The sequence below is a fragment of the Gadus morhua genome, chromosome 22 (genome assembly GCF_902167405.1).
Source record: "Gadus morhua chromosome 22, gadMor3.0, whole genome shotgun sequence".
Taxonomy (NCBI): Eukaryota; Metazoa; Chordata; class Actinopteri; order Gadiformes; family Gadidae; genus Gadus; species Gadus morhua.
Genome location: NC_044069.1, coordinates 12908264 through 12926010, shown reverse-complemented (window position 1 = coordinate 12926010; position 17747 = coordinate 12908264). Strand labels below are relative to the sequence as shown.

The window sequence follows — 17747 nt, the reverse complement described above, 5'->3', positions numbered from 1 at the left end:
CACACACACACACACACACACACACACACACACACACACACACACACACACACACACACACACACACACACACACACATTTTCACTCGTTCACTCACACACTCTCCATTTCTCTCACACTCACTCATAAACGCAGAAACTCTCTCACAGGCACACACACAAACAACCACATGTTTTTAAACACACCTTCACATGCACAAACCAACACGCGCATTAAAACACACCTACACACTCGCACAAGCATACCAACCTTCCCAAACACATGCATATCCACGTGCTCGTTCGCAAATGAGCGCACAGACACACATACACACGACCACATACACACACTACACACCCACACATGCACGTGACTAGAGTCTCCAGTCTCATTACTCTAACTGGGCTGGAGGTCAGCGTTGGGAAGACACCAGGCGAAGGGAGAAAAGGGATTAGACTGTCTCCCTAAGACTCTCACCTCCAGCCGTTCACCTCCCGTTTGAGAGAGAGAGAGAGAGAGAGAGAGAGAGAGAGAGAGAGAGAGAGAGAGAGAGAGAGAGAGAGAGAGAGAGAGAGAGAGAGAGAGAGAGAGAGAGAGAGAGAGAGAGAGAGAGAGAGAGAGCAAATGTAGAACGTAAGAGAGGGAGAGCGATTAGACTAAGAAGTGACAGGGACTGAGTATAAAAAGAGAGTAGCGAGATGAAAGGGAGAGAGAGATCATGCAAGAGGGAGTAGAGAGAGGGAGGAGGGAGAGATAGAGAGAAAACTAGAAACTAGCGATAGTGATGTAGATGTGAGGCAAATATTAGTATAGAGAGAGACACAGAAATGAACAGTGGATGAGGGGAGAGGGGAGTGGAGGGAGAATGAGCGAGAGAAAGAGAGGCCAAGGTGCATTAACGATAACTGGCTTCCGTAGTGAGATAAAGACACAGTGAAATATGGATGCGTTTGCAAACACCCTAATTAGATTAACCATTGAGACCCTCCGATGAAATAACCCCCCCCTCAACCAAACAATCGCAGAATCCTTAAGCCCCATCGTAATACCTACCCATGACGCCTTATATGCCAGACATCTTCAACCAACAGAAGCCTCTCTTTTGTGGCTTCCCATCCCAATAGAACGCGGGAGGATTATGATTATTCACCACCAGTCAATTGGTCTTTTCAATTACCAACACTGGCGTTCTTCAATGTGACACATACAGTTTATTTATTATTTATTTATTTTCCGTTTCTGTGCTGCCACAAACAACACATTTCATAGGATTCTTGAAAGAATCAAAAGAAGTACTAAAGAAATGACACTTGACAGAGCTCATATTCAGAGAGAGAGGAAGTTGTGTAATTTATGCCGTTCAATCATTGTAACGTAGCAGATGGGGTATTTGACAAGGATGTGTGGCAGGTGTTTACGTATGTACTCGCAGTGGCTTGTGTTACTTTTATTGGGTAATGTGCGTTTACATCCGAGTCCCTAATTTGATGTTGATGAGCTCATTTCCTTTCCAAGTTTCCTTGTGTGGAAAGATTTCCATTTTGTTTAATGAATCATCCAACTCTAATTAAAACTCCATCATCACATCATTGTATAGGCATGACATCTGGGAACATGTTTATCATTGCTACAAACCAGAAAAAAAATTTGTTTTCCAGACCCAGTTCATGAAATGAATAAGATAAGAATAAAATCAATTATTAATACAATCATAATTATCTCACTTTAGTTGCCCTCAATTGCAACCATATTGTGTGTGTATGCATCTAGTTCTCACTGTTTCTCTGTTTTCCTGTTCCCTCCAGTGAAGAAGATGACTGAGTTGAAGTCTAGAGGCGTGAAGATGCTTCCCAGCAAAGACAATCACCACAAGATATCAGTGTGTAAGTATCCTCTACGTACGGCAGTCTGTCCATCCTTTATCCAGAGATTGTTGCTCTCCCTTCTGATACCGGATCATTCGTGGTGTTGCAGTGCAACGCTAACAGGAGGCACGGATGACAATTACCTCTGTCACAAATGACCCATTTCATTTTTCCTGTTACTGGGCAATCTCATTTCAGTTTTTTTCCACCGCTACATTGTCCAGTTGAGGAGGGGGACAGTAGGGGACGTTTGGGCTAACAATGATAAATGGGCAGCCATGTTTGCCAAATCTCAGCTGAAGGGGAGACGCTTTTGTTTAAAACTCTTCCGGCCATCCATTTATCCATCCGTCCCTATCTGTCCCCATTTTCTTTTAGCTCAAAGTCACAAGCACACACGAATAGTTGACTCTCAGCATAGAAAAATCAATGATGAACTTGCACTGTAAAACCGGGAAGGCCATCTTGTTTCGTGGGCTAGGGAAATGCAGAGACAATAACGCCAAGTAAAAGGGATGACAGTAATTGTAATTGCTTGCCCTTTTCAAAGTGAAAAAAGGGAAATCTCCCTGTCTCCCTCCCCCGATATCTCTCCTCCCACACTGTTATTACCACCTTTCTCTCTCCCCCTTTCCATGATTTCTTGATTGTTTCTTCTTTTTACCTTACGTGTGTGTGTGTGTGTGTGTGTGTGTGTGTGTGTGTGAGTGTGAGTGCGGGGGCACCACGGTGGCCTGGTACGCACAGTGTGTAAATGGAGTTATTAGGTTCAGAACAAGGTGTGGATCAGACAAGTGCCGCAGTCATGATATTCCTGTTGCCTTTGGGTCCCTTTTCAATTTATTTTCTCCACCTCTTCCTATTCATCTTATCTTCTAAACTCCCCGCCCTTCCTCCCCCCGATATATATATTAAAAAAACATCATAAACTTCAGGTTATTTTCATGTTTCATGTTCCCATTTGCTTTAGGCTTTTGGATACCCTCCCATATCCACTTTGTTTATTGCTTTATTTTTTCCCTGTTGTATTTCCGTTGATATTTGCCGTGAATACTTAATAATTTGCCCGTTTACCTCACCGGTTCTGTGCTCTTATTGAAATCGACTCTTCGGGACCACAGTGTTCCTGACACCTGTGAGTCTCATCTATTATTCATGAGCCTCCCGACAGACGCTTGGGCCAATCAGCAGGTGTCAAAATGTCCTGGCACCGCCCGCCAGGTTATTGACCCCGCCCTGTCTATCAGATGGCTTCGCCCGGTTGGCCCGAAACCACTGGACCACTGTCATTTAAACTCCCTGCAGTGTCACGGGGAAAGTGCATGGGAAATCCAAATTAACTACTTGGAAAAGTGTTATGCAGGAAAATAATTAAACCATACAGCATATTAACGGTTACATAAATGCTAATGATATTTGCAATAAAGATTGTCCGGCATGTTTTATGCGTGAAATATGGCATTTATTGTAGATAAACGGAGGTTCTCTCACCACATCATTAAATCTAGATTGCTCTTTTTATAGGATAAGGTATTGATTCTTTTTTTTTTTTTTGCATCCCTCTCTCTCTCTCTCTCTCTCTCTCTCTCTCTCTCTCTCTCTCTCTCTCTCTCTCTCTCTCTCTCTCTCTCTTCCCTCCCTCCTCCACCCCCCTCTCTCCCCCTGCCAGTGTCTCAGATGGGTGTAGCGCAGGGGCATAACATGTGTCCAGACCCTGGGATTCCGGACAGAGGGAAACGGAAAGGCGCTGACTTCAGGTAGGAGACGGGAGGACAGAAGGAATTATTGCAAACCACTTGAGGTTGAGTACATTTGGGATGGTAATGAGAGGTAAAAAGGTTCAACATTTTCTCAATAAATTCCAAAATGGGCCAAAATTGAATCTAACAAACTCTCTTCTAATGTCTTCAGCATAGTAACGAACTGTGTCCATCCATTTTCTTCCTCTATATTTAAATTCGCTCCGGTTGGAGTTAAATCCGCTATTCCGATGCTATTTCACCCAGTTTCTTTCATATCCCAAGTTCTCCCTGTAACCTTCACCTGTAGAATCCCATCATTTGAGGCCGAATGGAGAAATGTGTACACACAAACAAATGGTCTGCATATCGAGTCACAGCACACTAATAGGCTATCCCTGTGGGATGTACAAGTTACAGATGGCCCCATCAAAGCTCTTCTCTGTCTGATCCTTTTTCTGTATCAATTGTGTTCCCTAACACAGACAAATTAGTACTTTGGGAATTGTGGCATACCAACGGTATCCCATAATGCAACGTGTCTGGTAGACCATCTTGCTGCTTTAGGTTACTTTTTATTTATTTATTGAAGAGTGGGTAATCGGTAAACAGTTGAACCAGGCATGCTTAGGGATAAGCCAGTGAAAGCCATGAAACGTAGGAAATACTAATACAGGCCTGTCTAGCTCAATTGGGAGAGAGAGAGAGAGAGAGAGAGAGAGAGAGAGAGAGAGAGAGAGAGAGAGAGAGAGAGAGAGAGAGAGAGAGAGAGAGAGAGAGAGAGAGAGAGAGAGAGAGAGAGAGAGAGAGAGGATTCTGTGCCGTCAACCTGACAGGATAGAACCTGGGCTCCCCTCTCCAACCCTGTCTCTTCCACCTGTTCCAGGTATCATTCAGTTGGGCTTAAGAACAACAGCAACAAAAAAACACTGAAGAAAAAAGGAGACAGAGGAGACAGACAGAAGGGAGCTGGATAGGAAAATAAAGAGATGGCCCCATTTAAAAAAAAAAAAAAAGACATGCAAACATAACAATGAATGGTATGGGTAGCACCATCTGCTACCCATACCAAGTAAGCTGCTAGGTCGATCTTGACGTCTGACTCATTGCCCCGGTGTTTATGCAAACCCCTCCGCCTGCAGACGGGGGGCCACTGTTCACTTCTCCTGCGACGAGGGCTACGAGCTGCAGGGCTCGAAGAGCATCAGCTGCCTGCGGGTGACCGACAGCTACGTGGGATGGAGCGACGACCGGCCCATCTGCAGAGGTAGGCTGGCAATTAATGGCTTCCTTCCCCACGTCCCACTCAATGCGGACGGTGCGTGTCTTATCTGTCAGTCTGCGCATTATGCGCGGGGAGATGTCTTACTATATTCGGTTTGGGGGACAGGCACGACTTTCTCCACCGGCCCCGGCCTCCCTGCCCACTGGATTGTGTTTGCTCCTTCTGTAAGCGTCGATGGCGTAACAGTTGGACACATTGGACACATCACCCACATTCTTCTGAACACTCGGGTGACGGGGGAAGCCACCAGTCATGCCCCTCTGCACTGTGTCCGGGGGATGCCTGCTGGCTTAGGATATATCTTATTTTAAAGTTCTCCTTCCAGATAAATGTCAGAGTCTGAGTAGTTGTCGAACGGGACTCTTAATTGACTGGCGTCGTGTGTCTCTGGCATGTTTGCTAACCAGAACGGTCACATCAACCAAAGCCATTGGTGGAAGGGAATGCAATGATTAGCTGTCATTTGAAATTGTAAACGCTGAGATAAGATATCTCCATTGGTTGGTTCAATTTAGTTGTATTTTTTCCCTGGTGGTAAACATTGAGTTCCAATTAAGATAATCATTTCCAAAAGCTTGTGATTTAAATTTTATTCTATGCTTTCACCACTTACTTTCCCAACTTCTTTGTTAGCCGCTATATGCCTTATGTCCGAGCATAATGCTGGTGAGGGAACCTCATTAAGTTGTTTACCAACTGGTTTCAGTCCTTGTATCCTCGCTTATTTCCCCCCCCCCACTACATCTCCACAGAGTCGGAGGGGATAAACAAGAGGGAAAATAGGCAACGCTGAAAAGGACTTATAATGAAAAGGAAATTATTAAAGTGATAAGGCAATAAGCCCACACAAGGCACAAACGGATACAAAGACACAGTCGTACAAACGATCACACAGAACGACCTTGCACACAGAGACACACACAGACACACATACACACAGACACGCCGACGTCACACACTTTTCAAATTGGGGTTGCATTGGCATAGCTTTGGTATAGCCTGCGATAAAGCGTTATCGTCATCATTAAGCAAGATTTGCCGACTGTGGCCGAAGTCATTAGTCTGCGTTTGGGCGCGAAAGCTTGTTTGGGTGCGAATCAGTCTCTCTTTTGTAAAAGTGACGAATGCAGCAGCCGGGATAGGTTGTTTGTCTTGTTCCATTGATTCGGACAAACTAAACGCTTGGTCACTATTTCAAAAGTGCCACGTAATTGTAATTGCCCAGTTAACTGTGGGAAAGAAAAGTAATTAAAGAAAACATGGCTTGATCTTGTTTTCATAATTTCATAATTTCAGCGTCGGGGTAAGTCATCAGAAGTGTTTGTGTACAAAAGTGTCCTTGATGTTCACTAAGGGGGGTAGTTATTATTTATTATTTTTCCGGGCAATTTTATGGTTGTGTTAGTGTTTCAAAGCGGTTCAAATCCGTTTTCATCTTTCATCACTATTCTGCCTTTTCTCAAAAGAAATTGCGTCCATTATTGTTAAATTGTCGCACAAACATTGGAAAGGATGGTTCTTAATTTCATTGAGGCCCTATGCAATGACATCTTTTCTTCCAAATAGAAAAACCTCATCATTTTCTGTCCACTTTCTGTCCGCTGCCCTTCTTCAACAGTGAGATATATGTCGGCCATTTTGTGCCAGTTTCAGCGCAACCTCCCTCTAATCAGTTACCCTTAACAACCTGCTGCTGGACAAAGTTGTCTGATGAAATCACCTGGCCGCTTCATCTCCTTTATTGTGGCCTATGGAAACATCTCTCGCTGTTCAGCTTAATGTGTTCGGAGAAATCCAGTTTTTCAGGGTCTCCCCCATCCCTTGTCTTAAAGAGTGATCCAATTAAGGCCAAATGGGATTATACCACTAAAGAAAATGAAGGGGTTGGGGGGGCCCAAACATTGAGGGATTATGGGGGTGGATGGATTGGATGCCCGTCTTCTCGTTTAAAGCCTCTCTCCATCAGCTGGTTAGCATGACAACGAAGCAACACATTAGGAGAATCACAAGGATAAAAAAGGCTACTGGCCAGTGGTGTAGTCTACGTGATACGCAGGTATACGCCGTATACCCACTAGGAACGCACCAGGATTTGCGTATACCCACTTAAATATGTGCACGGATACGTATCCATCGTCTTGGGACAGATCTTTCACTTCTGTGTTTATTTTTTCGCAAATACCGGTTGGGTATAACTGCAATAAAATACTTTAAGCAGGGGAAGTTATCTCCTACATTCACCATTCATAAAATTCCCCCTGCGCGCTCGCGCTCTGCCCTGTCTCTGGTACGAAGCGCGAAGCTGCCCCTGCATCTCTGCAGGTTAGTTGGCGGGCCGAGCCCCTCCTTCTCGCGCGTGTGTGTGCGCGCGTGTGTGTGCGCGTGTGCGTGTGTGTGTGTGCGTGTGTGTGTGTGTGTCCAGTCCTCCCATATTAATGTGTAAACCACATAACAAGTACTTAGTCAACAGAAGATAATGTTTTAATCCCACTTTATATCTCCTTGTTACTTTTAGATGAGAACCCCTGGTCAGCCTTTCAGACTGGGTGTCAGGCTAGGGAATTTAAAAACAGGCATCCTTGGTTAGAGTGGAGGGAAAAAAAGTTAGGTAAATGTCAGCCAACATACAGTTGGTATACACAATTGAAATTCATAATGTTAATCACTATGCAAATGAGAGTAGCTAATTCATGGTTATTTTTAAGGTGCAGTAATTTCACACTTTTACACAATTCAATTACTGTATGGTATGTTAGATAACAACAGTAAGAGCTCAAATTAGAGCAATTGAGTGAAACATTAGTCTCCTTCTCATGCACTGGTTAGCCATGGTTGTAAACAGTTCATTAAATTATTTTGAGTAGATTTTGTCCTTGTTTAGCATGTGCTATTGCTACCATAGATATACAAAGGACAACTTGTCATTTTTTTGTTCTATTTGTTCATACTGTTTTTAAAACTGATAAACCTACTCAGCTTTCCATGATTGTTGATAATCGTTATACTCTTAAATCAGCGGGTTGTAGACCCCTGCGTTGGTGAGTGTAGTGCGACACCCCATAAGCGCCACACACGTACACGTACCGGTGGGACGGGTTTGTACGAGGCTGGGAGGGAATCATCACAGTTTACCCACTAAAATAAAATAGACTACACCACTGCTACTGGCCCCTGCTGCAGGAACCCTGGTCACCCCAACTGACGCCCCTTCCCCTTCGTTACTACGAAATAACACTAGAAAGATAACGGCTGCTAACGAAGTTCATCATCCACACGGCATGCCTTTATACAGCAGCAGACCATTAAAAACAAAATGTGACAATGTACAGGAATAATAACATGAACATGTATAAGTGTGCGTCGCCCGGTTTCGTCACCATTAAATGCAACAGGGCTATTGCCGGAGGCAGTGCTAATGGAGAAATTATTAATCGCTCGGTGTCTCGTCGTTCATACCTCCTCCAGAGGTGGAAACGCTGCAAGTCTCTGACTCATTGTCGCTGCAGCCCTCTGGTCACACCGGGGTACCTTGAGAAATGACACGAGACAGTTGATCAGTACCCGTGCTAGTTAGTATCGCTGAAGAAGAGGAACAAATGATGTGCGCGTGTGTTAGCCGCATTCCTGTAGCACTCTTAGTTGGATTTCCATTTACCGTGGAAGTTGATCTAAGGTCACCCACTTAAAATAATTACTTCAACATTTGGTAAAAAGTTTGCGTCGCTGTCCAGCCGGAGGACCATGTGACAAACATGGGACACGGCCTAGCACAACGACCCCCGGCCTTATGTCCTCAGAAGGTCATGTGACTGCTCGTACAAGTCATTTAGGGAGATCAACTTGTGTCTGTGTGTGTGTGTGTGTGTGTGTATGTGTATGTAGTCAGAATGTCGGCCGCTTACACTTATTGTGCATGTAGTCCGCTCCTATTGTCCCTCATCTCTGACCTTTAAAGCCACACACGCCCTTATTCGCTGAAGAACACACACACACACACACACTTGTTAAATGTCCCTTATGAAGGACGTAAAAGTGAACTTTAATTAAGGTTTTCTTTACAGGGATCTTTTTGATAGGAGCTCCGGGGCTTTAAGCAGAAAAAAATGGCACGACGTCCTTCTAAAGTCAAATTATTGCTAAAGTGTATCATTAAAATCAAGGCAGTAACTATAGCATTACTTGAATGTGCAGAAGCTATGAATGTTGGTTGATTTTTAAACTATTGCCTTTTGTCTTATCATTGATTCACAGCTTCACTGGCCTCGCTCATTAGCTTCTCAATCAGGGTTGTTTTAACCACTGAGCTCGAATGCCAACTGAAGTGCTTGGAGGGCACTTCAGCCAGAGTCAGTATGAATGACACTTGGGTTAATGATGGTTTGTAAACAAAACACCGCTGTACTCTTCCTTCGCAAAACATCTTCGGAGCTGAACAAATGGTGCAAAGTTGGAACTGGTGATGCCCTCATACGTGAGATGAGATGCAGATCCCTCTTTTTAGATAAATTCAACAAGTCAGATAATTGCTGACTGGTTTCGAAGATATTGGAATGGTAATCCTGCATCCGTGGATCAAATCCCAAAGTGGCTGGATCAGAATGTTTGACTTTGGTGGAATTGTCGAAACTTGTGTGGGAAGCTAAATTGGCTTTTATTCATAGTGCTCCTTCAGTAGGATTAACAATGTTATGGTAGGGGTTTGCTTCTCAATCAAGATAATCCTGAATGCAAAACATGTTAAATTATTCATCACAAACGGTATAACTGAACATTAATCTTCCACAGCCTCACCTAACCCATTGATTGCTAATATCTTGTAGCACCTATGTGTGGAGGTCAACTGAGAGGTCCCAGCGGTGTCATCACCTCTCCAAACTACCCGGTCCAGTACGACAACAATGCAAACTGCACCTGGATCATCACTGCCACAGACATGACCAAGGTACCACCCTTCAATACATCACACAGCAGACCCATAAAACAGAGCCGATGTTGAGATCAGACCGCAGGTATGAGAAACTGTACCAGCCTACTAATAACCAGGGAAACAATTTGTATTCAACAAAATAGGATCACATTTTGCCAACAGGAAAGCTGCTAAAGATTCTGCTGTAATATCATCAAGGAGTCATTGATTGGCATCTCTTTAACTCATTGTGTTGCACACAAAATGACAGAAACAAAGGCTGGTAGGCTGGGCAGAAAAAGACAAAGGCAGCTGGCTTTTTGTCCCCTTTGGGATGGGTGCGAGAAGGAGAGAGGGAGAGAGAGAGAGAGAAGGAAAGGCAACAAGCAGAAACAGCCATAAAAAGCAGAGAAGAGAGACGGAGGGACTTTGAGGATATCATGATAGTGACAGAGCCACTCTGTTCAGACGGATGACTTTGGTGGTGTGTTCAAGGCCACGGCGGCCGGCCCGCTTGCCAAATATCCTCCCGTGAACTCAAAACAAAATGGTTTTACAAATCTGGTCTCTTATCACACAGGGGCAAGTGAGGGAGTGGCTCTTTGGACTGAGGCAGGGCACGCAAGGCTAGACGTACACACACTGCACGCACGCACGCACGCACGCACGCACGCACGCACGCACGCACACACACACACACACACACACACACACACACACACACACACACACACACACACACACACACACACACACACACACACACACACACACACACCCTTGGGTACTTTCGAGGGCAGCCTACTGAAAAAAGACAACGGCACTTTGGGCTGTCTCGCGCTCTGTGTGTCTGTCCCAGATGAAGATGGAGCACCTCTGTTCTCTTTTAGCGCCGCGCTAGCCTTCCCTCTCCTTGCCCTCCTGCATGTTAGCCCAGTCAGAGGTGATGCTAGGTCACACAGAACATCAAGTTAGGTGTGGGAGGAAAGGGTGGATGGGGGAGGTTTACTTGTTTTTAAAGTCCAAGCCTTATACCGAACAGTGGCTTCAATAGTTGTCTATATTCCCCAAGGTCACTGCACACACTGGTTTTTGAGGGTGTTTATTCCGTTTTTATTTAGTTTCTCCATCCGCTGCAAAGATATCTGTGGTTTCCATACCAAAACGACTCAAATACAAGACCAGACGGTAGCTAAAAACCCTCATATCAATTTTTTTTTTTACTTTTTTTTTTAATATCTAATTTCCAGCGGGCTGTCGACTGTTACAGTTGGCAGATGGCAGAGACGTTAGCTCAGAGTGGCGTTCGCCTGGCAACCTGCCCTCCCGTGACCCCCGCTGCCTGCTCCATCTCCACTATGAACCTAGCCAGTTGTCATTAGCCACCGGAGTTTAACATAGGACCCAATGCAATTTGCATTTATATAAGCTTTTTCATTAGGCGTGGCTCTCTCGGACCCTCTGCAGAACATTAAGAATGTGTTAGAAGTTATCGGGAGCCAATCTTTTTTTTCATTGTTTTATTGTTATCTCATTTTCCACTCCTTTTCTTTTTTTTCTTCCAGCCACTTGTTCTTTTTATCGAGATGCGCAGCGGCTCCAACTCTGTTCCGTTGTCTATCTTTATTAGCAGGGTTCTCCCCTCGGCGACGCTCACCAACGCGCCCACGTTCACACGTGCCTTTCATTCTGATCCCATTCTGTCCCGCTTCCGACGTTTGAAATTGTTTACGCTACCAGAAGAAAAAAACGAACAGAAGAAGTAACAGACGTCGACGCCTGCATTATTTATTCCTCTAATGTCCACCCGGCAGATGGACGCGGACCTTTAAAGTCGTGGTGAAGTTGAGAAAAACAAATAGGATTCCCCCTCTTTTTCTGGTGTTTTCTACGGGGAGAATCTCAAGATTGCGTGCGGGCAATCTCTCCAGCCAATCAGATGCTCGATTGTCATTGGCATTTGGGTCAGAGATCAGAATTGGCGAAAACGAAAATAGTTTTTTTGAGTGGTGTCCACATAGCTTCATGAAATAGGACAAGCAAATTGAATGTCATCCAATCACAGGCCGACGACACGATCCAAGGGCAACATATTTGGAAAATAATCTGGGTTCTACCTGATATTATTGTTGCATCTACAAAGAGGAAATTAACTGACACGACCTTAACACTGAGCATCCTGAGCTGCCTCTTGGGTAGCAACTGGAGCCGTGCCAGACTCACGTCCAAACTGTCAGCCAAGAAAGATTGATGGCAAGATAGAGGGCTGGGGGGGTGGGGGGGGGGGGGGGGCAGCAGAGTAGAAAGGCGACAAGGTAAGCGGCTTGAGAGGGAAAGGGTCTCCAGCCCATCGAACATGTTATCGGAAAAGTGCTTTAAAAGGGTCTGTCATTCCCGGTTGTCACATACTGGCTCCTCCCGGCGTTTGCTGTCCAGGTGATCAAGCTGACGTTTGAGGACTTTGACCTGGAGCGTGGCTACGACACCCTGACGGTGGGCGATGGAGACGTGGTGGGTGACCAGAAGACCGTCTTCCACGTGTAAGTTGTCCTCCTGCTGGTTCCATCTGTTTCTCAAAACCGACTGTGATTTCCCTATTTGTACTTCTTATCCTTATAGATAATATCAAATTTTCTCTCCCTCTCTCTGTCTGTTTTTCCTTCTTTCCAGATCTTTTCATTACTCTGCCCTATTTTAGTATCACTTCTCTCTCTCTCTCTCTCTCTCTCTCTCTCTCTCTCTCTCTCTCTCTCTCTCTCTCTCTCTCTCTCTCTCTCTCTCTCTCTCTCTCTCTCTCTCTCTCTCTCTCTCTCTCTCTCTCTCTCTCTCTCTCTCTCTCTCTCTGTGTGTGTGTGTTTTATTCGTTGCATAACCTTTCATTCCACTTCAACCCCTCGCTTGGCCTTTCAAACCTAAAACAACTGGAAATCATTTCAGTTTCCAAAATAATGTTCTCTTTAGGCAGCAGTACATAAAGGCAGAATTACTACCGATTAGCACTCAAAAAATTAAATGTAATCGTCAGCATGCACACCACATCAACACACTCATCAGGTTTTCTTTAGCAGATGCTCCATAACCTTTTGGGGTATATTGTTATGCATTAATTGCGCAGAGATTTAATGCCACAATGAAGTTTTATCAGTCCATTTAGTTCACATTAGGAGAGGTCTCCTTCGTAGCCCTGAGTTCCTAGATGTACAAAGACCTGCATGCAAGAAAAAAGAATGATCTCATAAAATATTGAAATGTTGCTAGGCCTACTGTGTTGCATTTATGTATTTCAAATTTTATATAAATTGTACATTGTAAGCTATCTTGCTAACTAACCTTTATCTGGCTTGCAAACCTGTACCTGGCTAGCTAACCTGTACCATAGCTAGCTGAAAAGTTTCTAGGGTCATCCCTATGTTCCCCGGGTCCTATGTTCCCCGGGTCCTATGTTCCCCGCTCGTACATACCGGGGAGCATAGGACCCTTTTTGGGAAAAGCGGGGAACATAGGACCCTTTTCTGGGAAAAGGGTCCTATGTAACCCGCAATCTATCAATCTTATATCAAATAATATCAAAATATTTAAACTTTGACGCGACGTTCGCGTGATGACAGCCAATCGGCGTTCAACAGCGTGGCCACTGAGTGACATGTGTAACGTAACAGCCAATCAGCTTTCAACCGGCCAACTCAGTGCACTGCAGTCCGGGGTGAACTGCAGCATTGAGGAGAAAGTGATTGTTGCCGTTTGCGACCCCCGGAGCTCTTTATATAATAGTATATAATATAATATAATTGTGTAATAATATCACGGCCAAAAGCTCTGTGCGCCTCCGGATGGCCATAGCGCGGGGAGCTCTCGTAGGGATTGGGCTTCTCGGGGTTTGTTTACCGGCGTTTGAATAGACTGTGTCAGGTTCTCCGACGTCTCTTCCTCTTCCACAAAAGGTATTGACAAGCAATGGTAGTTATCTCGGCCGGAATTTGGCAGTAATGGTGGAAAAAGTTACAGAGCGGGGAACATAGAACCCTTTTTTTGAAAAAGGGTCCTATGTTCCCCAGTCTCATACAAAGAGGGGAACATAGGACCCGGGGAACATAGGACCCGGGGAACATAGGACCCGGGGAACATAGGACCCAGGGAACATAGACACGCTCCCGTTTCTGGCTAGCTAAACTGTACCTGGCTAGCTAAGTTGTACCTGCCTAGCTAACCGATACCATAGCCTGCTGAATTATTTCTGACTAGCTAAACTGTACCTGGCCAGATAAATTGTTTCTGGCTGTCTTATCTGTACCTGGCTAGCAAACCTGTATCTGGCTAGTTAACATGTACCTCTTTGCCGTGTTCCCTTGTTTAGACTTTCGGGGACATCTACTCCGGACTTGGTGGTCAGCACCAGCCACCAGATGTGGCTTAACTTCAAGACTGATGACACCAGTGGATCTCTGGGCTTCAAGGTGTCTTATGAAGGTAAGGGAGACGATTGGGCGTTGTGCCCTGGTTCAAAGCAAAGTCAATGTCTGCCTTATCAGGGATTAAGAAGAGTTAGTTTACTCAAAACAAACTGAGTTGGCAGACTAGTTTAGATCATTTATTCATCGGGGTCAACGTCACTGACTGTATTACTCATCCTAACACATCGACCTCCAGTTGTAGCCCTCAGTGGTTATCCCAACACAAGGTTTTTTCTGAAGAGGTGTATTATTTACTGCAGGTACGCCCTTATGTGTTAATTTACACAGGGCCTCATAGCTCTGCCCTGGCATCATTGGCAATGACAGCAGAGATTTCACCTCATTCCAATGTAAACTCCTAAGCCGCCCCAGCTCCATCACTCCTTTTATCCGCCACAATGCAGTCGAAGGGATAGAGATGGCGTGTCAATCTAGTCAGGGCACTTCTTTGTATTACCGAGTCGACAGATTGGTGACAGTAATAGCATCCTTTGTAGTCGATCCCTCAGAATCAACACTGCCACAGCTAACATGTGTGTGTGTGTGTGTGTGTGTGTCTGTGTGTGTGTGTGTGTGTGTCTGTGTGTGTTTTATTAGCCGAGTACATTCGAGAAGGGCAAAAGAAGAGAAATGCGGCTTAAGATATACAGCTTTAGCCGTAGCCTCTTTGCGGTTTGTGTGTGTATGTGTGTCAGAGATTATAAAGAGGAACTGCCCGAATTCATTCTCTCTCTGTGGATCAGTCAGATGTGCTTGTGTCTGTGTGTGTGTGTGTGTGTGTTTGTGTGTGTGTGTCAGGATGAAGTGGGCCTGCCGGCGTTCTCTCTCTCTATAGATCAGTCTGCTTGCTGTCTCTCACAGAGAGCCCCTTTGCCCCTCCTAGACAGAGGCTAGACAGAGGTTGGGGTGGGGGGGAATCTATAACAACAGAGAAAGCTGAGCAGAGTGCTGAAGTGAACCGAGTGTAATTAAAGTGATGACTCGTACCTAACCTAGGGGGTGAAACGCCGCCTCTCACATTGGATCATCCCAAAAACGAATTAGCATCCTTAATGCAGTGTTTGCTAAGCCTGATCACAAAGTGTGATTGTCAACACGGTGTGTGTGTGTGTGTGTGTGTGTGTGTGTGTGTGTGTGTGTGTGTGTGTGTGTGTGTGTGTGTGTGTGTGTGTGTGTGTGTGTGTGTGTGTGTGTGTGTGTGTGCATGCACAAGTAGATGTGTGTGTTTGTGTTTGCTCTGTCTGGTCTTTTGATTCTATTGGTTGTGTTGTTACCTTTTTATCCTTGAAATTTCACTCTTGTTCAAGCATTCCACAGTGAGGGTAGCATACACACACAAGCACATTTCTTTATACCTGTGTGTGTGCACCCAAGGACATGGGACTCCCATATCCGGCAGCTTTTGACCTGGTGTTGGAGCTAAGCCAAGCCTGGGGAGACTGCGTTTCAGAACACCGATATGTGAATGTGAATAACGTTATAATGCATCGATGGCTTTTGAATGTCAGCTTGAATGGACGGGATGTGAAAAACCTAAACGGATATGCCATTAAGTCTGTTCCCTTGTTTATGAAGCTCTCAACCAGTGTGGCTTTTTGCCCGCTGTAGTTTTGCGTGCTTGTGGACACACTTTAATGCGCACAAAGACCATATGCATGCACACACGCACCCATACACACACACTTTTAAGATACGAACTTTCATAACAGACAAAGGCAGAAATCAAATTAACGCACACACACACACACACACACACACACACACACACACACACACACACACACACACACACACACACACACACACACACCCTCACACTTCAACATGTACATCAAAGAGCTCTTATTTTCTATTTATGTGTTTCCAGTCTCCCTTGTGTCCCCATGGTATGGACCTGTGGGGCTGTAAGAACACAACGCAGCACAACACAACTTTGGCTTGTTCTGCTGCTGCGTATACATCAGTAATCCAAGTCACGTCCAGAGAGATGCGTCTTACACACACACACACACACACACACACACACACACACACACACACACACACACACACACACACACACACACACACACACCTACCTATGCACACACTACACACTACTCCCACATGTATCCGTGTGTGTGTGTGTGCGTGTGTGCGTGTTTAAGGTCTTCTATTTGTTGGTTTAGTCCCCTGATGTGTGCTTCACCACTGAGACATTGCCCTGTTCCAGCATCCCTCTCTTGCTGCTGCTTAATCTTCATAGTGTATATGAAGAGCCCTAGCGGTCCTTGGGGCCCGCCTATAATTCCAAGTCATCTTTAATGATCAACAAGTTTTTTGGTATATTTCATTCCCTTTAAAAAAAAAAGATGAAAAAGGGATTTAAACAAATACCCTTAAATAACGGTCGTCATTAAAGCAGCGTATGGATTTATGCGGCGATACCCCTGGGGCTGTTCTTAAAACCAGCTTAGTTTCCTGGACAGATGAGCTTATTTGCCAGCTGCTCCCCCGGCCCCGCCCTGGATGTCTCGACAGGCTGGCATCGCATTCAACCAGTGCAGCCTTGCACGCTCGGCATGCTGGGAGAAGAGGGATGAGCCAGCGGGAGGGAGTCATATAAATCCCAGGATAATGAAATTGGCGTGTCCATATTTAAGAGAGGGATGGGTAACGGGCACAGGGGTGTGGGTGTGTGTGTGGGTGTTGGTGTGCGGTTGTGTGCGTGCGTGTGTGCGTGTGTGTTTGATCCTGTGTGTGTATATCATTTGTGGGTCTTTGCACATGTGTGTGTGTGTGTGTGTTTACCTGAGAGCCCATGTGTACGTGTGTGACCCAGCGAGAGAGTGAAGCTGGTGTGCACTGACTGCACACACATGTACGTGTGTGTTTATGCTCGCGTTGCTGTGCGCATGTGCGACAGAAGTTTCTCCCGTCAGGCTCCCTACGGGGCAACTTTGAGTGTTAAACGTCCGTCAGCAGACGATGCAGCGATGCATTTCTATTCACACCAAGGTCAAGAAAGACAGTGAGGAACAGGCAGGGAAGCGACGAATACGCAGAAAAAAAAAGAAGTGCTTTTCAGGCAAGGTAATTTCAGAGGAATGGTGAAGTGATGTCGAAAGGCTTCGTTTGAAAACCGCTGTTCGGCTGTCACTCCTCGTTCCTGCGCCTCAGAATACATCCGCCCGCCTCATCTCAGAACATTACACAAATGCATTGTAAATGCCATCTCCTTTCTGTGTCTCTGTCCATGTCAAGGAGCCCTGGCGTGGCTCTGGTAAAACGTTAAGCACTTAAAAAGCAATGTGCGAAAAGGATAACAGGAGCCGAATAAAAAACAACAACAGAAAAGGCCTTGGCAGAGAGAAAACCGCCTGGAGGGTGGGCCTTGTTTCTACTTATCTCTCGGTTTTTGACTCGCTTTGCCTCTTTAGAATACTTTTAACACTTTCTGCTGGCTACTCTGCTCCAAAGCTATTATCCTCCCCGTCGACACACACACGCATACAAACACACGCGTGAATGCTTTTACTTGCT

The 17747-nt window shown here is 45.3% G+C and overlaps 1 protein-coding gene across 1 annotated transcript in view; it reads left to right on the top strand.

Moving 5' to 3' along the window:
• csmd2 (CUB and Sushi multiple domains 2) overlaps nucleotides 1-17747 on the top strand; it is a 244295-nt gene that overhangs the window by 100530 nt on the left and 126018 nt on the right. The window contains exons 7-12 of the mRNA XM_030347780.1: nucleotides 1785-1862; nucleotides 3514-3601; nucleotides 4726-4850; nucleotides 9689-9810; nucleotides 12211-12314; nucleotides 14129-14241. Coding sequence (XP_030203640.1) covers nucleotides 1785-1862; nucleotides 3514-3601; nucleotides 4726-4850; nucleotides 9689-9810; nucleotides 12211-12314; nucleotides 14129-14241 — 630 coding nt within the window. The remainder of the gene's footprint in view (nucleotides 1-1784; nucleotides 1863-3513; nucleotides 3602-4725; nucleotides 4851-9688; nucleotides 9811-12210; nucleotides 12315-14128; nucleotides 14242-17747) is intronic.